This window comes from Coturnix japonica, chromosome 13 (genome assembly GCF_054131305.1).
Source record: "Coturnix japonica strain WE chromosome 13, WE-NBRP24, whole genome shotgun sequence".
NCBI lineage: Eukaryota > Metazoa > Chordata > Aves > Galliformes > Phasianidae > Coturnix > Coturnix japonica.
Genome location: NC_140675.1, coordinates 1,955,114 through 1,978,105, shown reverse-complemented (window position 1 = coordinate 1,978,105; position 22,992 = coordinate 1,955,114). Strand labels below are relative to the sequence as shown.

Here is a 22,992-nt window from a genome sequence, read left to right as displayed (position 1 = left end):
TCTTCAGATATTTCTTCTGCCTTTTCTATCTAAGAAATGATGTGAGTATAGTAGAGCACTGTTAAAACAGTAGCTGAGTACTTGCTGGCCACATTCTATGGAATGTAAAAGGATTAACATAGAACTTGCAAAGAATAATTTGAACGTCTTATTAATTGTTATTTGTAACAATGGCTTTTTCCTTAAGGGTCTTTTCGGATCCTTAACCACATATTAATGCTGTATAGATAAGGATTGCTCCCTAGTGGGAGAAATAAGGTGGAGCACAGAATCCCTTCCATGGAAAGCAACAGGTTTGGGAAAGGAACAAAAAGAATTCACCAACTGAGCAAGTGGAGAATTATGTACAGCTAAATACAATTACCAGAGCTCAAACCATGTACTTAAAAAGTGCCAAGAGGCTCCTGTCTCTGATACACTCAGCACAAGTACAGCCCTTCCCACAGTATCTGGAACATCATTTGGTAAGAAATTTAGCTCCATTTAGTTCACAGTTAAAGCTGTGGCTTCAGCTCATAGATGAGCTACCTTTGGCTGTCAGTAACAAACTCCAAGTGCAGAATTCTCAGTGCAGGCTCTTAAGTTTAGCCAAGCAAATGCCCAGATAGACTGCAACAGGAAGTGTACGACTCCTAATATTCATGTTAATTACCTCAGATCTACTGTGAATACCATTATAAAGACACAGTCTGTATCATCTCAAAAACACTCCTTCATTCAGCTCAATATTTTTGGCATTAGACTGGAATTTCTTTTTATTTCACTGTCAAATGAAACCTCGTAGCAAGGAACCTACTTCCCTGGCATGGAAGATTAAAAGTGAAGGATCGTGGAAGGATTTAACTGAGAAGAAACTCAGTAGAATGGCTACACTTATATTATAGAAGGAAGCTGGCAATACCAAACAGCATAAAAACAGCACTCTCTATTCTCCCAAGCTCATTAGACACACATTAGAAGGAGTGTGCCATGTAGTTCTTTGGAAGAGGTACTTACTTTGTAGAGACCATGGCTGCAGCCGCAGTACGTGCTCTCCATGGTGTAGCTCCTCAGCACACCCATTTCTTGCCATACCACCACCCGGGCTGTTGACTCGCGGGACTTTTCTACAAGGAAGCTGCAGCTGTTCATGACAAATGCAGGGGCCACTTTGTCCAGGATTTTAGGAAGAGTCTATAAGAAAGTATCAGCAATGAGAAAATGAATCAAACAGATGTACATGCATTTATATCACAAATACATCTACAAGAGGCCTATGCTGTTTAAAGCGCGTATCACCAAAGCTACCTGTAGAAACTGTCACTGTGATAGTTCCAGTTAGTGCCAAACTGGACTCATCTTCATCCCAAGTGAAATCTTCATATTCTAATGTTTTGTTGTGTTTGTTTGTTTTTTTGTCCCCAGTCACAGACAAAAATGCTGTAAGTACATTTGGTACATCCCATCCAAAATGATGTCTTTGCACATCCTATAGTTTTGGACTGCTGAAGTCACTTATGAAGCTTTATTTTTTAAGCTGCTTCAACATTAACTACATTTTCCTGTTCTGCCTAGAGGGCTGCAGTCATAGCTCAGCACACAATGTTTCCATTCTTTCCTTTCCAGCTCCTCCTCACAATTTGACAAGGGATTCAGCTATAGGAGGAATTTTGTTTGAACACAGCACACAGCAAAGAAGGGGAATGCATAATCCCACTGAAGGTCACAGATAATTATAGGAAAATAGAGCTTAGCATTTAACTATCTTGCATTGTGAAATAAACCAAACTATTCTCATCTGGGATCAAATGGTACATTGAATGCACTCTGTATAGAAAGCGGCAATAAAGAGTAAATATGAAAATTCAGTAAAATTACCTCTTAGCTCTGAGTGATTTTCTTATTCTAGAAATCATTTTTCTCAACAGCAGCCTATAAACACTGCTAATACACAGCGCTATCAAATATTTCTATCAGTGTGGATGCAACACTTCTTCATGCTAACTGTAAAAGTATATACTAGATACCTTAACACTAGGTGTACTCGGTGTAGAAATTGGGCATTTACATACAAAAGCACATATGTGCATATAAACCTTTGTGCTTGCATCCCAGTACATGCCCAAAGACCATCCAGTGAAGAGCTTGTAAAATAAGAACGTTCATTATTTCTTTGATGACAGCTTTCTTAAACTTCTGAATGGAATGGAATCATACAGAAGGAGTTTCTGCTCATTGCTAATGGCATTGACCCTCAAATTTCATTCAGTTTGGGCAGTGAAAGCCAACCAGCTAATTTCACTTTCCAATAACAATCAGTGAAACTGATTGATTCTAAGCAATTCTAGTTCCACTCTGTTGAGCTTTACATCACAGTTCTGTACAGGACTGCTTGGTTTCATCAAAATTGAGAAAATAACATTTAATAGCTGGTCTTCTCTTAAAGGATGACTGACGCAGAAGATAAAATCTTTGGCCTAAACTGTTCTGCAATATCCACTGCAAACATCATAATCATACATACCTCTGTAATAAGAAAGTAAATGTTATTTTCAGCATATCCAATCTATAGCTATGAATGGACCCTACCAGTTCTGTAAGGTACAGACATAAAGATCTATAAGGTCCATTCATCAGCAGAAAAAAACCTTGTGAACAGATAACTGGAACAAAGTGAGAGATTACATTTCAAACCTGAGACCAGCATGAGCCTAACTCTTAAGTCAAGATCTACAGTGTGCTATTAAGAACTACAGCATTCCTTTTCCTGGGAGAATACCGAACAGAGGAATCTTTAAAATTGATTACTTGCTCTGAACTAAACATCCACTGCTTCTGAATTGCCCTCAAAGTACAATTTGCTGCAAAATATTATGATTCCGAGCAACACATCCAGGTTTTCCTGGAGCTGGGTTAAAAATAAAGCACAGTCACCCAAACAATTATAATCCTGAACACAATCATGAGATCCAGCTAAACTGCGTGTGAAGGTTCAGATAGTTTTCATTCTGTCCTTATCTGAAACAGCACACAGATTTTTGTAAATATATGCTATGAAGTACCATAATCAGATCTCTAATCCAGTTTAGTTTTTAAAACAATTGAAATTATATGCATAATCAGTTTTCTATATTTGATTAAATAAAAATGCTGGCAGGTAACAGTAATGTCTCTGTAGTCAGGACTCATTTAGAAGCATTATCAAATCTGAATTTAATATTCCTTTCATTTTACCAGCTTTCACTGGATTTCACACTAATAGTTCTTTCCCCTCTGCTTTTCTCATTAATTACCTTTCAATTGTATTTCTGGGAGGGTGAAAACGCATCTTTTCAAAGGATTCATTTATGACAACACATTACTTTAACCATGCTCCCTGTCTCTCATACAGCTGGATTTAGCATGCACAAAAACGGGGGTGCTGCCCATGTCCATAAACCTCCGTTCCCATTTGGTCAGAATGGAATTAGGATTCTTTACTGAGGTCCCTTCAGAGATTACTGTCAAAGGGGCCTGGAATGGTGATTAAAAGGAGAAATCCTGAAGTTGGGTTTTCCAATGTCAATGCTACGCATGTCATCTGAGGCCAAGTATTAGGAAGTAACAATGCCTCTTTCTCCCACGAATCAAGGGCTACAGCAAAGGCTGTTCAAAAATCACAATTTTCTTGAGGTATTTTGCTCATGTTTTTGGGAAGTAAATACATGGAGAGCAGGATCGTCCCCAATTACTCATGGGAGGAAGGAGAGAAACTTCCCATATTTTGCAATCACAAAGCCTTTCATCTAGGCCACTGCAGATTCTTGGACACCCTTGGAGGCTTGCTCTTGGTTTCTTCATTGCAGATTCAAGACAGGCACCAGATGCTGAAAGCAGCATTTGAATTCTGTTTGTGTAACAGTGAACTATCCTCAGCCTTTTCAAGCCCACTGATTTCAAATACAACAAGCGATGTTCTGACTGTAAGCACCCTTCCTGCTTTTCCTTGTGAAACAAGTGTTTCCACGGGGACTTCTCGTGAGTTGAGGGTGAGAGAAGCACATGTATACTTGGAACTTATAAAACACAAAAATACAACATTTCTATTAGTCAGCGGCAGTGACAACAAAACAGCATCTTAATGAAATGAATTAGAGATCCACCTATTGACAATATTCTCGCAGATATCTGGTGCATGAAGATAGTAGGAATCATTTAAACTTTTCTGGATCTCTACTCCTCTGCTGCAACACAAGTTTGCACCTACCAACAGAACTTGTGATCTGACCTCATCTTAAAGAGGGATGTAGGTGCACATATATGCCAACAACTGTAGAAAGGAACAAAGCAGACCTACCCTGTAGCCAACATCTTCTGTGATAACTGCTGTGTCGACCACGCAACCTGCTTGCCACAAGGTCTCTTTGATACTGCAACCATAGAGGAACACATTCTTTTTCTGGGAGTGTCCATGGTAGTCACAGAACACCTAGGGAGGAAAGAAAGGCAAAATCTGTAATACTGAAGTAAGCTTTGTGGTTCTTCACAACAGACACTATAAATACTAGAGGATTGTATGTGAGGAATTACACCTTTGTCAGTGCTCTTCAGACAAACTCAGAGCAGAGCTCTGGGCCAAGCCTATAATCAGTGTCAAACTTTGTTAGTCAGCCGTACCTCGTTTTACCTATTGGAACTGACATGATCTCATGAATCCAGTGTCAACACCGGTGCATTTCTGTCCACAGCAGAAATAAACATGACATCTGTGCAAGATTCCATGCCAACCGAGGAACCTGAGAGTTCATGGTAACTTATGATACAACGGAGCAATTTGTTGGGCTCCTCTGACTTCTCAACTCTAGCATTAGCCTCAGGAGATTTTAAAACTGCACCTTTTGCCAGCAATTAATCACCTTGGCTTCTTTAAACACAAAAACTGTGCTACACAATGTTTAGGAAAATGTAATTGTGCAGTTGTGTAAAAATGTATTGTATGTGGTCAGATACTTACATGAATTCCTGGACATAAAGCACGGGACATTATCTTTGTCAGACAAATAATCTGATTCCACACAACGTAATGTATCTATTTAATCCATCTCTCATGTCAGCTATCATATAAACTAGGTACAAGGTACATTCCAGGTTTTAATGGAAGTTTTGATTGCCTTCATAGGCACATATCAACTTTGATAAAAATGAAAATCACGATTTAATGACCCAAGAGGAAAATATTGACCCAAGTGTTAAATAATAATCAATCTCATTGCCCTCCGGAATATGAAGTCAATATAGACACTGCTGTTACATATATTCTCCATGTCTTTATCAGAAACATTCAGAAATCCAGCAGTGAAAAGACAAGGATTTCTAAAGAGAAGAAATTGGTTTGTTTTAAGGCAATATTCATTGCCGATTAGAAAGGAACATCGTGATATCATTTAAATAGTTTTCTGAGGCATCTATCAGAGACAAAGGGACAGGTGTCATAAGGTAGGGAAGCACTGTGGATCAATTAAAAAGATGAGGAAGAAAGATACATATTCTTATATAAACATAGACAGGAGGAGAGAAACAGATGGAATAGATCAACTTCTTCCACCAACTGTTAAGGCAAGTTTTACCCTAGTATGCTTGTTTAGTAGTTATACAGTAACTCAGTTTAGCTGCAGCCAGTCAGGAAGTTTAATTACCTAAGGAACTGAGCATTTAAATTCCTCCAGCTGCTCTGACAAGCTGCACGTTGATTGGAGATGCTAAGACACTCACACGCAGATTCATCCCACAAGTCCTAGTTAACAGGACTGCTATAGCCACAGAACATCCTGAGTTGGACAGGACCTGTAAAAGGATCACCCAGTCCAACACATGGGGCTTATGCAGTCCTACACTTCAAGCAACTGCCTGAAAAACAGGGAATTATCCCATAAAGCCCCCTTCTAAACAGCTGCATTTATTGGTTCTTTTAATGACAGGCATTTTTCCAGTTAGCGTTCCATCTATGCTTCCAGCAATACAGTCATAGATTAGTTTAACCACAGGTACCAACTAGAATTTACTCCTATGAATATCAAAGAAGGTTTTATAGCTGTGGTTCTATTTTGAGGCAGAGATCCCAGCTCAACCAGGTATCAATTACCTGCCAATTTACAGAATTACTAACATGCAAGATGCATATATTATTACCTAAAAGATTACTTATCAGAAACCACACAGGGATGATCAGCTGCTCAGATAGCTGTGCTGCCTGATAAGCAGGAGGTCCATAATTCTGCATCTCAAGAGTGAATCCTTAAGTGACAAGTCTGGAACAAGCCTTCCATATTAGTAAAGCATTGTAAAAGCCAGGCTCTGTAACACCACTATTTCATGCCATGGGATGAATCCATGACTGCCACCCACCTCCACAGCAGAGAAGTCAACACTACTGGAAATGTTTCCATTCCATTTGTGTATCATATATACCTACATTTTAATTAATTTTACTGAGCACTGCAGTTATTCTCAATGTTTATGACAAATCGTTTTGTTTTTGTTTTTACAATGCATTCTTCTGCTCTATTTTTATTCTACAGAGTAGCTCAAGCCTCACCACTCAGCCAAGATAAAACTGTATTTTATAGTTGCAGCACCCAATGAAGAACTTTCCTTGGGTTAAGCCTGGGCAACCACAAGGTAAACTTGAGACCTACCCACCCCTTTTTTCTCTCTATCCTTCTTGTACAGCTGTGACACCAACACACAGTCAAATTCCAAGTCTGGTGTTCACTGGGGTATGACTCAAGACACACATGCAAATTTTTATCTATTTAAAGTAATGTGCCAGCACTGAGCACCACAAAGGTAAGGACTGCTTTCAAACTCAAAAACAATCCCCCTCATGACTCACAGAATCAGGAAGCTTTTAAAACAAAGGAAAAGCAAGACAGAAAATGGATGCAAATACTCTTTTTTTTCCTTAGTAGCTTCGTGAGAGGACCCAATCTCAGACTGCTGAGGTAGACACGTTTAGGATGCTTTGCTCACAAAAAGCTATGTACTTGCAGTCAGATTCTGTTTCCAACCTTGATAGAATATCTCAAAAAGCAAACACCGCTTTGTGTCTCCTGGTCCCTAACAGCATCTTCCTGTCCCCTCCAAAAGTAACTTGCTCTTTGCTGCAGCTTGATCCCTCTGTAAGAGCTACACTTTTCCTGTTGCATCCTGCAAGTGCACTGTCAACTGTAATTCACAAACTGCACATTTCCTCACCACGAATGCTCAAGGGGAAAAAGCAACATCTCTTTCCCCTTCAGTCCTAGCTGCTCCCAAGCTTAGCTCTCTGATACTCCCGCTGCTCTCAGTTGAAAAGAAACCACCCTCAGTGGAGAGTTGCAATACTACAGCGTATCCAGCCCCTTCTTTTACTAGGGTTTCCAAAACCAACAAGAGAAGCAAAAATAAATAAACAAATAAAGCACTTAGATGGCTGTTTTCTATGGCTGAAGTTACCAATTAAAATGGGTTTGGTTTGAAAGGCCGCTAACTTTAAAGTTATTTCCTTTTCACTTTCAAGAAGCTTTCCTTTCCTTTGAAGAAACTGCTTGCGCATCCCCAAGATAAATTAAACTAATTCACTCCACAGAAATCATTTGGCTATCAGTGAAATTGCCTTCATGGCATCTTGGCAGTGAGTGCAGGGCAGAAGAAATCCAGCTTCTTCTGGAGTTGGGAAAAGACATTTGCGAGCATGTATAAACCAAAATCAATGTACTCTTCAAAGGCAAAGAAAAAATCAGTTTACCACGTCTGACATACTGCCTGTGAGTGAGAGACATGATACGATCAATAGTCTTACTTCACTCAGCAAGATGAAAACTTCCACTGGGCGCATGTTCAACTTCATGCATCTGGATGTGACAGGGATGGTTATGATAAATTTAAATTAAAAAGGCCCAATACGATTAGCACAATAAAACAAAACTGATCAGATGTAGCTCAAAACCCAAAGAAAATGTAGGTGGAATAAACTCTCAGATACAAGCTGAACTTCCAGTAGATTCCTTGGAGTGCAGAGCTCGATGTCAGGGCTGTCATTTAGGCCAAAAATAGCATATTTCCACAAATATTCACTTAAAGAAACTCACAGACATTTTCACCTTGTCTGAGGATTTTCTCATCAAGACCAGAGTGAACAGTGCATCTTAGGACATTTCCTGCCTAACTGGGGCTATAAGAAGCCAACTTGCTGTTCCATCCACTTCCATTCTGTTCATCAACATTTGAAACCATCTGTGTTTTTTTTTTATCCTGAGGTCTCAGAACTATTCATTCTGTTGGGCATCAAGACCGAACAGATGGGGACAGATCCCAGACATATGCCAGTAGTATCACCCCTCATGAACTTCCGGTAGTTCCCCCAAAAAGTCATTTTCTTCTCACTGAAGCAGCAGAAAAGTTCAACCATTTTGAAAGCTAACTTGTGTTTCTCTGATTGCACAGATTGCTCCAGTTTGGGCTTTTGCATGATCCATTCAGACTATGTCTTCACAGAATTTCTCCTGTCATTGCCAGAAAGATAACAATAACTTACTAACAATATCTAGTTTAGCTGAAGTACTTTGAGGATACTAAGGAGCTGTAAGGAATTTGTATTCACTCTGCAGGTGCACGAAGACTCTGAAGTTTGGAGTTGGTTAGAAGATTCAGTAGATAACCCAAGACTTTCAAAAACACCCCACAATGATGAAAGTATAGCGGTATAGTATGCTTTCCACATCTCTAACCATAAAACAGGGCTGTTGACACAACTGCAATAATCCATCTGCGTGCAATAACCCATAGAAGATACAGGGAGTTACTCACCACAGGGGCCCGGTTGATGCTGCGCAGATAATACAGAAGACCTTTGGTGTGGTAAATTGTTGGATGGAGCTGAGAACTGGGAGTCAGCCACTGCCTGTTCAGATCATCTCCACTCAAGGAACAACAGTGGCTGAAATCACAAAGCAACACATCACAAACAAAAGTTGATTCCAAAGAGTTCCTGATTCTGGCAAGACCTGGCACAAAGATGGGGAATGCCAATTAAAACACAGATCAAAGACTTTTAACACTGGGTTGGAATGAATCAACAGTCGGTACATTTCAGAGGTGCGTACCACCATGCAGATTTTATCATCCCCTTTCCTTCCAGAATTCAGACAGTTACAGCCCTGAAAATAAATGCAGATTTTCCTTTACTTAAGTACATACACAATCAGGACCACTTACAAACAAAATTACCTTCGGAAACGCTCTAAATTCTGCGCTATCTACAAAACTCACCCAGCTTACGTGCACAGCAAAGGCTTCTCAAAACCTCCACAGCAAATAAGTACATCCAACTCCTACTCATTCTAATTGAAGACAGGTGCTTGAATCTCTTCGACCAGCCTGAAATATGTATGCACTTAAATGAGATGAGCTGGATATCTCATTTAAGCTCCTCCGCTCATGAGAAATGTAGCTATCTGAAGCACATCAAGAAGATCTTGATGCATGCTACATCATTATGTGGAACAATTACCTAGATTCACTGCAAAGACTGGATAAAAAGCTAAATAAGGATCCTAGATTTGCACTGAGAAAGTGTTTTCATTAGTTGGATTGAAAATATTCTGCTCCTGACTCAGTGATCAGTGAAAAAATCTGCAGGATATTTGATTGTAAGGAGCAGCACATCATTGTACAATTTTGCAGAATCTGACTAATTTCCCTCATTAGTGATTGTGTGCACTGCAGAGCCTAATTATTGTAAGTACTGGACAAATTTCTAGCTACAGAGTTACATCCAGCTTTGCTGTTCCAGCCTCCTAGTCACAGAATAAGTACAGATGTATTCCTGGGGACACAATCTGGCGGTCTGAAGATAGAATCTCGCATTGCAACTGGGGTGCATTGCATCCAGCGTTATCAGTGAGCCTTGCAAATAATGCTTGCAGAAAAAAGGTCTTAAGGCTGGAATACTTCAAAAAATACTAGATACAATGGAGAACTGGTTAAGAAAGGAAAACAAAGAAACAATAAAATCCACTAAAAATGTCATACGTTTCTAATGGAGAAAAACAAGGTCTCTGATGCCATCTTGGGGTTTCTGGCAACATCACAAGACTCATTCTGACTTTACTCTAGTTTCAGTGTTACCTGAATTCCCTTTTTTCCTCATAACCCACAGCTGCTACATTGCTCATTCTGAAAGCTGAAAAATATTGCCAGTAACAAAAGCATGAGAAGTCACTGAATGCTTCTACCAAATATTCTATGTAAAAACATGACCGTTTCTGTTATGTTTCTTAATAGCCCTTCAGGCAAAGTTACCTGCAGGCTCACCTTTCCTGACCTGCAAGAGAACAGATGCTCAGCTGAGATTTACAAGTGTATTTCTGCCAAGAACTTGTGTGCATACACAGTTTCCTTCCAGCAGGCGTAACTCCATTCTAAAAGTCACTAAACAAAAAGCCAGTTTGTAAATATATATATAAATTATTCTTCTTTCTGAACACAAGAAGAAATTAGATGTTCTCTTAGAAAAGGAGGCAAGAAAAACTAATCGATCCTGTTGCATTGCAGTGTTTCTCATTGCAGCATTAGATTCTGCTATGGACTGTGGTCTGGAATGTAGGGCTGGTTCACAAGCACATCTTGTACACAGCATGCTGACATGTTCATAGGTCACAGTACCCTCACTCTTCAGTCTTTACTCTGCCCATGTTGCAATTTACCAATTCCATCATTCTGATACAAAAGGAGGTTCTTCCTAGAGGAGACTCTATGACAGTTCAATTGCCCCATGACATTCACAGGCTAATTTATAATGGAAGGAAGGTAAAATCTCACCAAGAAGGCAAGAACTGGGAGGCAGAGTTCAGTTTTGTCCTCCAGTGATTAGTATCTTCGCTCATTCGAATGACCTTTAGATATTAGCCCTCTGCCTGGCAGCCTGTAGCCATAGCTCTGAAGGAGATGCAGAACTTTAATTAAATTATGAGACACTGATTTTTCCAACCTCGCTCACTCCCTCTGACCATACTGTTATAGGCTGTTTATTTTTGGAGATCCCCACCAGCTCTGTTCCCTTGCTCCTTTCCTCCTTCTCTTCCTCTCCTAATAGCGATGACATTCGCAGATAATGGTTTTGTCCGTTATGCTCTGCATCCAAGGGTGAAGGTAAAATATTAAGCTGATCTCAAGTGCTGATAGCAAATAAAGAGACTGGAAAGCTGAGACTGGCTTTCTACATTTGGCAAGATTTAATGAAATTCACTTCTCAAACCAAAGGCATTTCTCACAACGTAGTTCCAAGCTACTGTATTTGCTTTAAGTGCTTTATGTCTTCTCTCCTTTGCAGCATTAGTGAGACTACGTAACAGCCTGGATGGGACTCCCAGCAGCTCAAACCAAGTGATGAAAATGTTTGCCACAAGGAATTCCAATAGAGTAAAGGAAACCCCACCTCTACCTCTAAACAGATTACCCGTAATTAAATTGTATTTCTCTTGCTCACAAGTCTGATGCTTTGGATTGAACTTCTGTTATAGCTCTACCTCCTTTTCTACCTTTAAACAGTTCTTTGACGGGGGTCAGCATGTGGGACAGCTGTTAGCTGCCTCCTGGGGTACTGCTTGACTACCAGAGCACAGAAAAAAGGAAACTATTTGCTCCTTTGTTCTACATAAGAACTGAAGTGGCTCCATTAAACGTTCGGCCACAACCTTTGAGATACACGATCCATTAGTGCTACTGTAGAAAGGATCAGTTCCACAATTTGAAGTAGTTTGTGCAAATATCACACATCTCTCCCACCAATCAAGACCAAACACTTTTGACCTTCTCCTCCAAGCAGACTCTGGGGCTGTAACGTTTCTGTAAGTAGTTCTAGAATAACTCAGGAAAAGCCACAGAGCTGGTAGAAGATGGGACCCTCAAAGCATAACTAAGGTGTTCTAAAAACGTACGTAGCCAGAAAACACTGCCACAGTGATCCACAGCAAAGCACCCAGCACTCACAACTGTCTGAGGAAAGAAACGCTTGGGTTGTCTGCCTTTCAGATATACTAGTGCCATGCAGCCCTGGAAAATGAACAGAAAGTAGTCAAGCCCACACCCTGAAGCAAAGATTTGATGGAACACGCTCAGCTCTCCTGTGACTGGCTGTGAGCAAAGAAAACTCAACCACAGGTGAATTTGTTGATGACTGTTGGTTTCAAATATCAGTACACATCATCAGTAATACTCCTGCACCTCTGCAAGCCGCACCTCTAAAGATGTATAAAGGCAGGTAGTCATTCTGAACTGCAAATGGGAGAACTACTCTAAAAAAGCCAGATCCTTAACATCTCAAATTGATACACCACAGTCATAAAGATGAGGTTGAGTTTTCTCTTCTGAATACACAGGCAGTAAATGCACTTCTAAGAGAAGCATTAGACCTTGCTCTGAAGGCAGGGACACCTCACAGAGAGTTAATGAGAAAGAGGTTAAGTTGCTAAAGCACGGACCTATTCAGTTAAAAACAGAATGATATTTTAAGTCTGTTTGCAATTTTAAGACCTTGCTTTTAATCTTGTACCTCGAAGTCTGACATCAAGTTTTAATGAAGATTCATCCTCTTTTTTTCTCTCACCCTTAGGTCTGCTTGGTTTAAGAGCAAAGCAAAAGATCCCTGAGTGCCTCAGCTTCCAACTGTACTGAATTCTGAAATGTCTTTGGACTGGGAGACATGAACTAGTCCTAACCCAAGGCTGATATTGTCAACAGAACCCTTCAGTTGGCTGCTGTAAGACTGGTTCGATGCCCTGCATGGAAAGAAAAATGAGAGGGGAAAAAGAGAGAAGGGAACACATGGGGAGGAGAGGGGAAAAAAGAAAACAAACACCAAAAAACAAAACAAACCAAAACAAAAAAAAAACACTAAAACAAAAGGGAAAAGGAAATATGAAATAAAGACATGGGGGGGATAAATGTAATGCACAAGATATTAGACCAGGAAGAAAGCGAGAAGTGGAAAGAGAGGAAAGTCACTTTTTAAAGAAAAGATGTTGCTGTGCTTGGAAGATAAAATGATTCAAAATCTCCTGTCCATTACAGATAAATGGAAAGACAGGGCCCATCATATCAAATGAATGATGTCAGGACTGATAATAACAGCACCTGGGGCACAGTGAACTATGAAATCTAAAGGGATGCATTGTGTTTGATATGTAGAGAGCAACATCACCATTCACTGTGCATCTTAAAAGCAGACAGCAGTACCAGCACAGGATAAGAATATCTATAAAGGAAAGTAGGCACAAGTAAACATCAGGATGCCGTTGAACAGCGTGTGGCAGCCTCAGACAGACACAGCATGCTGGACTTATAAATAACTACTGCTTACCCAGGATGGAAGCAAGAGGAATATTTGCATTAAGGTGTTTTGGTCTTGCAATTAAGAAAGTTCAGATCAACCTGAGATGTGAGTACATGTGGAGAGGGCAGGTGGAATTGTGAATTTTCTTGATTGTTAACCTTTTCAGAGAACAAGGCAGTGATGTTGGAAAGCAGCAGAACCAGTAAAGCCCTCCCTCATAATTAAAAGGAAGATGTGACAGAAATAGAATTATTTTTTTACAGCCTGAAGTCCATGCGCTGGAACTGACTACATTCACCATACATTTATTCCATGGAGATGCTCATCCAATGCCATCTAGTCGTTGCATTACAGCATTGCCCTGCGATGTCTATGGTCATTCTAGAAACAGGAAGCCCCCACAACAACAGCAATATTGGAGGCTTTAAACTGTGTGCAATCCAATGAAACACCAGCTTATGGCAACTAACAGTCTTCCATTTTCTGAAATATCTGCCTTAATTGCATTAGAGAAATGTTGAAGTACTGAGTACTGCTTCGTAGAGCTCTTCATATAATCCATTTCATTTTATAGCAGATAAATATACAGATAAGCACTACAGGACTCTACAGCTGGAATCAAAGATGGGGAAAAAGAGGGCAAGGTGTTTTCCTACTGTGCTCTGGGCTGCATCATTAATTTCATAGTGAAACTTCTTTCCCATCATTTAAGTGAGCTGCTTAAAGTTCCCTCTGGGATACCTCACTTGGACATCTTGGCAAGCCACGGGGTTTCACTGAAGAAATGTGATCCCTTCCCCATTTACTTCAAGAAACAAAGGGGGCAATGTTCTTTCTTTGTTCAGGGATTGAAGTTACCAGATTTTCATTTGTTCACAGTGAAATATAGGTGAATATCTGCAAGGCATATATACAGGCACCAATGACCAAAGCAGTTTCCATCCACATTACTGCAGCTAACAATTCACTACTGATCATAGCTTATCTCTTAGATGACACTCGTACTATCTGGCTGCCAACCAACTGAACAAGGCCACTGGAAAGATCCTGACCACTTTAGACCACTGCTGCTCAAAGACTTTTCCATTTCAGCACAGATTAATGAATCCATGATGCGTTGTACTTCCTCTTGAGCAAATGGTGTTCTAAAGCACCACTCCATCAGCTTCTTCTTGCCTACCCACATCAGAGCATTGATGCTAATTAGCATAACGAGCCTTCAGAGTTTCACCTTCTACATCTGACTGATTTTTTTTACAGTGGACAATTCTTCCTTCCCAAGATAAATGATTTAGTCTGTGCTTTCTCCTTTTGGTCCGTGTAACTGTGTCTCTGTCCTTGTTCTGATAGGAGAGTTCCTTTTCTCTCAGCGGACACATTTCATTAAGCCGCACTTTGTCACAAACCAGTTAGACACAGAATGAGATCTGCATCATTCCCAGCTAACACTGTCAATGTCATAATCAAATGAGACAAGAAGTTCACATGACCTACTGAAAAGGTGAGTTAACAGCCTTATCACAGCTAAACTACCTCCTCAGTTCCACATGAAAGGACGCTCATCAGATTTCTACTATTTTAGCTGCAACAACAGCAACTATCAAATATGAGAACAAATTCACCTGCAGTTGGTGACACTTTGCACTGTCATTTATGAGGAAAATGCAAGTTATGATGATCTGTACTATTTTGTGGAGGAGTAAATAAGGATTCAGGAAGCACCTAAAAACTGAAAGTTTCTTGACACCTACCATGAGATTGAGTCATCTTTAGACCCTTTTTGCAACAACTTCAAATACTTTCTCACTGGTAAGAAAGCCCAAAACAGAATTTTTAGTCACTAGTTCTGACTGGAAAAAGTAATTTTCAACTCAAGATTTTTCTTTTAACAAGTACCTGCTTCCTGCTGGAAATCATAGCTTTTCCTCAGCTCATTCTCTTCAAAACTTGGAGTTTTCCATCAAAACTTCAAATTGGCCAGTTCAGAATGTTAAACTGTTTAAGAGATGCCCTCAGCATATGGCAGAATATGTGCACTTAAGGATTCTAAGGTACTCATTCTTCTCTGCCAAAGCGCCTCTTTGTCTGGGCCACGTGTCCTACAACACAACTTAAAGCGCTGACAACACTAATTCAGTAAGATGCACAAATTAAGATGCAGCAGGGGAGGCAGGTGAAGCCAGGACAACGGGACAGCCAAGCAACTCCCAAATGGCACTGCAATGACATTTCCAAATGGAAATGATGTTTTTAAATGGGAAGATTTGGCTCCAATTTTGACTATTACTCATTGAAAAGCTTAAGTTTACCATGGGGAGAAAACAGTTCTTTAAGACAGCCTCATCCTCCTACAAACTCTTTCAGCAGATCCTAATTTTGCAGGCACAAATATTGAAAAGTGAAGACACTCATGCAACAAGGTAGCAAATCAGTGAAAAATTAAGACCAGAACCAGAGGTTTCAAGACAAAGGACTGAATAACTAACATTTTACTTTTGAAGTAATGTCCTTCAGCCTGCTTCTAAGTCTTGCATTGTTCACTTTCTTAATTTAAATATGGTTTACATTCATATACCTGAAGAAAGGTTCTTAACTGACTTAAGCTAATTGCTCACATATGGATTGCATTAATTGAGTTGATTTAAATATCGGGTAGTTATATCAGTGCAATCTCCATATACAAATGAACACTAAGAAATACATTGTCCAGATGACTGTTCTAAAATTTAAACCCAACTAAGTGACACATAAGAGCAAAGTGTGGCATCATAGATCAATAATAAGAACTACAAGCAGAGCCTTGCGTAGAGGCCAAGAATAAAAAATAAATAGAATGTGCAGAGATACCTTCAGATCTGTTCAATTTTCCTAGGATCCTTATGCAGCCCCATAGTCCAGTAGGTAGCACTCATTCCTACAGGCAAGAGCGAACTGAAGATGTTAATTAGAATGGGAGGAAAAGACCTCAGAACAGATGCTACGAATCAGAAATATTCTGCTAATAAGTTATAGAATAATTGGAGTAATCCAAAAACATTGTCAGTGAGTGCTGAAGAACCGTTGCACTTTTGTTTTAGTAATGAGAGTAATGAAACAAACACTGCACAAGGACTGTGGTCCAAGATATTATGATACAGTTCCCTTCTGGACCATCACTAACATCATCCTGGTCTAATCATGTTCAGCATCATCTAAAAGGTTTTGTCCAGCTTGTAACATCCCGCTTCCTGCTAGTCATTGATCAGGACATTGTGCGCCTACCTCAGAAGACAAACCAATTTTGGAAACCTAGAGTCCCTTTTCAGTTTGGGGCCTGCAAAGATCTGTGTATCAGACTTGTTTCAGCAAACTGACAGCAGCACGAGCAGAGATCTCAGTACATGAGACTGTGATGTGATTTATGCTGGAACTGACTGCAGGTTGACATATATGAAGACATACTATACTTCCTCCGTCAGTAAATTAGAGTACTGACAAAGCACCATTACCAGAAATATGCTGAGCGGTAGCTTATGAAATAACACAAACCCAAGAACACAGTTTGTCAACCACCCTCTCCATGGCAGGCACAGTTAAAGAAAGTAACACTAGACTTTGCTAATCACTCACATTGGAGGAGCTTTCCCTTCTTTCTTCCTACTTTTCTCCCTTTCTTTTTACAGTCACGCCTTAAAACCAATATGATTGTGATCATATTGCTACTGATGCCTACAGCTCCACTGGAAATGCCCGCTATAACAGGATATATACACTGTTGTGTGACGATGCCTACTAACTTCACAGGCTACTTGCATGACAAATACAATCTCCCCGCAATGAAGCAATAATTCCTCACAGGTTACTCAGCAATCATATACATGAATGCAAGCTTTTCCCCTTTCTGAACACAGAATTTCCAGCTCTGCCTGCCTAGTCCACTGAACAGTCACGAATTCCTATGAAACAATTTGATTTCTTTGCAATAAGTGTTCCTTTCTGTAGAGATAAGCAATAGTTACAGATCAGGTCTGTTTGCAATACAGTTTCCATGTCAAAATAGGAAAAAAAGCCAGAGCAAAACACTGAAAAAACAACAAAAGACTTATTTTCAAGTTATGCATTCCACCTGACTCTGAAGGGAAATGCATGTCTTCTATTGAACTAGACACGCATTCCATGCATCCTCAGAGATCAGGCAACCGCTGCTCTACCATCACTAGAAAAGCATCTGAGGGACTGATCTGTCACTGAGCAGAGTGAGCAGGCACAGATAAGTAAATCAGTTTGGGGTTATATCTGCAGATGCACTAAGTTGTTTTATTTACTTTCCCCCTATGCTTATGCACTACATGACTTCAAAGCTCAACTGAATGCTAATTCTGATACGAAAAGATGCACTAAAACAAATTGCACTTACGTAACTGCTCATCCAAGCACAGTGTCTCTGGGCACTGCACAATAGTAAAGTTAAACGAAGCATTCAATACCCACTTATTAAAATAAAGTATTCACTGGAGAAACCTGATGGGCTTGTAAATGTCTGCAAAACATTCAGGAAAAAAAAAAAAAATTAAAATATCCATATAAAATGCAGTAACTGATAAAATCGCTATAAAACAAAACAAAACAGACCCAATTCTCCAGGGAAACTCACATAATGGTGAGATTGGGCCAAGTGTTTAAGAGATGCCACGCAAGTGGTAAGTAAAGCTGGCACAGAAAAGTGAGGGCGCATAGAGAAAAATGAAGACTCCTAAGAAAAAGGATTTGAATTTGAGGGGAGATCTGCCTTAGAAACCAGGGCAAACACATTAAGTGCAGCAGTTTTGCTGGAAGATTCTAGTGGAAAAAAACAAAAGTCAAAGAAAAACTAGGACAGTAGATAGGAACAAATGTAAGCGGTTCTTATATACTTATGTGAGCAGAAATCTAAGCTGTTTTTTTTTTTTCCATAGCAATTGGCAAATTTTAATTGGGGGCTCGTACGATCAAAAAAAAATCCCTCTTGAAACAGATTTGTAAAGTGAAGTTACTTGAATTCTGAAATAAATGACCTGATTTTTCAAAATATGGAGCTACTCATCACTGCCTATTGAAGTTCAATAGAATTGCAAGCACTCAGCATCTTCCAAAGTCAGGAAATTCTTAACTAGCTTCCTAAAACATATTGGATCAGGGCAACTAATTTATGGTCCTTACTATTCGTTTTTATCTCTGTTCTTCAATTGAATCAGGAAGCTTTACGTATCAGAATATATCAGCAATATTCTAGAATGGAGGACACAGAACTTTTCCAAGTATTTTGGTGAGTTTCTGCATAGCTCTTCCTTCCCTTCCCTTGTTTTTAATGTATTGAAGTAGAGGAAAAATCTCTTGAAGGGTAATGAATTAAGGATATTTGGGCATCAATGGGTTTGAAGACACTTATGAAGAAAATCAATGATCGGCATCCAATTCTGGTAATAAAGCACTTAAAAAACTTTCAGATTAGAAGCACTGTCCTGCGTCAGTGAGTCAAAACCTCAGGTTCTGATCAAAAGCTGAAATAACTCACGACATAGCAAAGGGCAGCACAGTAAGCTCTCTCATTTAGACATGGAGAAAAGGGTACAAGATAAGAACACTAATAGGACCACTGGATCATTATAGCTCTTCTACTTCAAAGGTCCATGTTTAAAAGCTGATACAGTGCCACTAAACAACATGTGTCTGCTGGCTGCTCTACATGCTCAGTCACTAAACAAGGAGTAGGACCATACTGTCTACCTTTACTTAAGTTAACGACCGAGCACTACAGTTTTCTTCTCTCTAATACGAGAAACAGTTTTCATCACCTCATGGGTAAAGCAGGGTTTGCCCATGATTCTATGTTTTAATTCTTGATGGACCTTCCAGACCTAACAGGTGAATAACAGTACTGATTTATTGCTAAGTGCATCATACAGGGCAATACTACTTATGCCACGAAGGAGAAATTGTGCTAAGCACCAACTTTAAACCAAAAGAGCTTCAAAACTGCCTTCTAAAGACCAATATTTCATCACTGCAAAGAAACAACCTTAGACGCAACTTCCAACCATATTTTTCAGTGGAGGGCATCCATAGCATTTCTATCCACAGAATGACATGGAAGGGAAGTACAGGGGAATAAAATTCTCTGTTTGAAGATGGATTTGAAACAGAAACACGCCATGTGCTTAGAATCATAAATAGAGGCAGGAAGGCTAACGAGGCTCTGGAATATTTCTGATGTTATCTGATAGTGTTTTTCTTTTCTGAATTTCTCCAGGACTCCTTGTACTTTGAGCTATCCCGCCCCTCTCAGACCCAGGAGAGATTAAAGACTCAGCTGCATAATATTTAATCAATACCGATAAGCTCATAGAAATATCCTCTACAAAAATCAATGTGCAAATTCAAGTAGGCCATTCTGATCAACTGGAATAAATGTTGCAAATTATTTTGACCGTGGCTGTAAAAACACTGAGGAATAAACACCAACAAAGGAAAGACCTTAAGATCTAAGTTATCTTTCTCCTATATATATAAACAACGTAGTTCAGCTGTTACTGTTTGAATTTAGGTAAATTAGTGCTTTCTCAGCTTCTTATCTTTATAGTGTATTTGTAAGCAAAGTCATTGATTGCCTGAAGCAGAAGACCTAGAAAAAAACTTCAGCCTTCCACCTTTCTTGAACAACTTAATTCCAAATATATATAATTAATAGTGCTATATAGTGCTGTGAAATGCTAAATATCTTTAATTCTTCTTAAGGTGTAACACTTTTTTAACCTCCTCACAGTCTGAGCAGCAGTTCCTTAGTGGTGGATAGCGTGATAGACGCTTATCTCTAGCCCTGAGTGCTGCAAAATACCAGGAACAGAAAGCTAACAGAGATAGCAACAAGGTAAAAAGAAAGAGGAAGAACTAGGCCTTATAGAGCTCGTTTCTCACACAGCAAATCTGTTGGCCCCAAAATTATGCTCATTGAATGGCAGCACTGAATGTATTTCTCATGGTATGACTCCACAGCTGCAAAATCCCAGCTGCAATTAAGGAACTGCGGGGCTGGATGTTCCATCATTTTTATATGTGCAGGCACTCCAGCGGTGGCTGTGGCAGGCTGCAGCTGCCTGCTCTCAGCCCCCAGCTGCTGCCTCGCAAAAAAGGCAGTAACTGCAATTGTGTGCAAACGTTAGGAAAACACAAATTTTGTGGGTGTTGGAATGGTTCAAAATTGCTGAGCATTATTTCATTCTAGCGCTTCCCAGCTCAGTCAGGTGAATAGGACTTGCTTGGAAGATATCACAAGAACGTGGTTTTACGCCACTGGAAGAGGTGATGAGGTGACCTCCTAAGCATAATGGTTTCAAACAGAAAGATAATAGCTGAATTTCAGAGTAGACACATCTCAGAGGAAATCCTCATGACTCCAACTTTGAGCAAGTTTCCAATGATTACAGAACATGCAGGTGCCTTTTTCTCTTGTTTATCTGTTAGGGTTTTCCTGTCTATGTGGCATTGAGTACTGATTGCTGTCTAAAAGAGTAGCTGTGTTGGATGGTTCACAGATACTAGGGACAAATTAACAGCCTGACAGTTACATGCAAAAGTACAGACTTATGTCTTCTTCCTCAATATTATGTCATACTTGATGAGAAATACTTCTGAATATACCCTTTAGGGTGCATGCACCTCCTTCATCTAGCTTACGTCTAAGATAATTCCATCTGAAGATGCTGGCAAAGGTGGAAGAAGCTAAGATACTTTTGCATGATCACATATTCAATAGCTTTGCTTCACTGTGGCATCTGGCTGAGCCCTTCCCAACTCTCCCATACTTTCCCTTCACTAAGTCCATCGGTGGTTCAGATGCATTGCCATTTTGAGTTCAGGGAAATGATTTAGCAGAGGGTTGTTAGAAGAACTGAAGCACTGCCATTGCTTCAAATAACATTCCTGCTGAGGTCATAGATGTGACTGAAAGTTGGCAAAGGGAAGAGCAAGGAGAAGAACCCTTGAGGCACTCGAAGCAATGATACCACTGACAAGCTCTCTGAAGAGAGAGCTTTGCTGCAGCAGTAATATGGGAGATGCCATTTGAACAAAGGAATAATAGAAATCAGTACAGTCAAATCATGTGTCTTTTAAGTTGTAGTTTAGTCAACTACGTTTTCAAAGTATTATTTACACGCACATCCCAGGATTTCATCAAATGCAAAGTATATCCACTGATTGAATGGCCACAATCCCTTAATGGCAATCAAAGAAGAGAGATGTTTGAATTTTAGTTTCTTACTGATTTATTATTATTATCTAGCTCTCTGCTTGCAACTGCAAATATCCCTTTGCTGCTCCATTAACCTGATCACTTATCTATGTTTCAAACTACACTCAGAATGTCCACACAGAAAATATCCACACTACATTTGGAGAAGATGTGCCTTGCATTTATGCATGAGATCATGGGCTACATTTTAATGGATACTTAACCTGGGCTAAAAATCAGCTAGCACTGTAAGGAAGGACTCTGGTCACATCCCACCAAGTACTGAATACCAGTAGATGACTCATGCACAACCAAAACCATAGTGCCATAGAGTGGAAGGGTCAGTTCATCTGCCATTTACCCTGAGTCAAAAAAGCATCAGCACAAACAAAAAATGGAGCAGGGAAACTCACCCCAGGCTTGGGCTAAGCCAGATTATCAGAGAAGGTTTCCTGAACAGCAAATATATATCCTCTAATATCCTCTAACAGAGCACACTTGTGTACACATCAGGTCCTAGCAAAAGTTGGAATGGCAAGAAAGCATCGGTACATCCCTCATTTCTGTTGTTCCCAAAGGAAATGGTCCCTTATCATCACTATCCTCACATACACAACATTTGCTACTTGTTTTTAGCAGTGATGAAGTTTTTGTTTTATCTGCTAGCAGTTGTTTCAGCCAGATGTTTCACTGAGAGATTCTGACTGGTTGACAAATAAAGTTTACAGTTTCTTAAGGAAGATAAAAAAGGAAATGGGGGAATTTACACACCACAATTGGGTTACACTACCAGTAACGCTACCAGCCTGCAAACTAATTTCACTTACTACAGCAGAGCAATGGTAGATCTACAGCAGAATGCAGGGGAAGCAGAATGCAACCATAAGCCACTGCCCCTTTATTGACCAATTTCCCCATCATGCTGATGGCACTAGAGATGCTTCACAGAATGCGACTCAAAAGGCCATCAGTTGGTTTTCCTTAATCATTTCCTGTAACAACGCAAACAAGAAAGTTCACCAACTCAGTATCTTCCTATTTTGTCTGATTTTCCAGCAGAACACGCATTTCCAGTACATTTGTAGGCTCAGAATCTGCCAAAGATATCACTGTTGTCATTCAGTGCATTATGGTGCATGTTAAAAGAAGTGATTTCTATTAATAAGAGGAGCAAATGAAAATGAATTACTTAGAGCCAAGTCGTAGAGATTCTTATTCCTTCAGTTTCTGGATATAAGATGATCTCAGTAAACAGATCAAAAATGTCATTCTCCCTTACCACTCATAGCCATTATAACGACTGCCCAGAGCTCCATATTGACACTCAGTGTCGCCTATTGAATATGACTGTAGCAAATGTCAACTTTTGTCCTGTTAGAGTACAACTGTCATGTGATAGATAGAGCTGCCTGTC

The 22,992-nt window shown here is 39.8% G+C and overlaps 1 protein-coding gene across 1 annotated transcript in view; it reads right to left on the bottom strand.

Annotated features, from left to right (window-relative positions):
- The window catches only part of LOC146758568 (cytosolic carboxypeptidase 4-like), a 79,069-nt gene that overhangs the window by 52,046 nt on the left and 4,031 nt on the right, over positions 1-22,992 (bottom strand). Inside the window, exons 2-4 of the mRNA XM_085514877.1 lie at positions 8,806-8,935; positions 4,316-4,447; positions 997-1,173 (exon numbers count right to left, since the gene is read on the bottom strand). Of these exons, the coding sequence (XP_085371003.1) occupies positions 997-1,173; positions 4,316-4,447; positions 8,806-8,935 (439 nt within the window). The remainder of the gene's footprint in view (positions 1-996; positions 1,174-4,315; positions 4,448-8,805; positions 8,936-22,992) is intronic.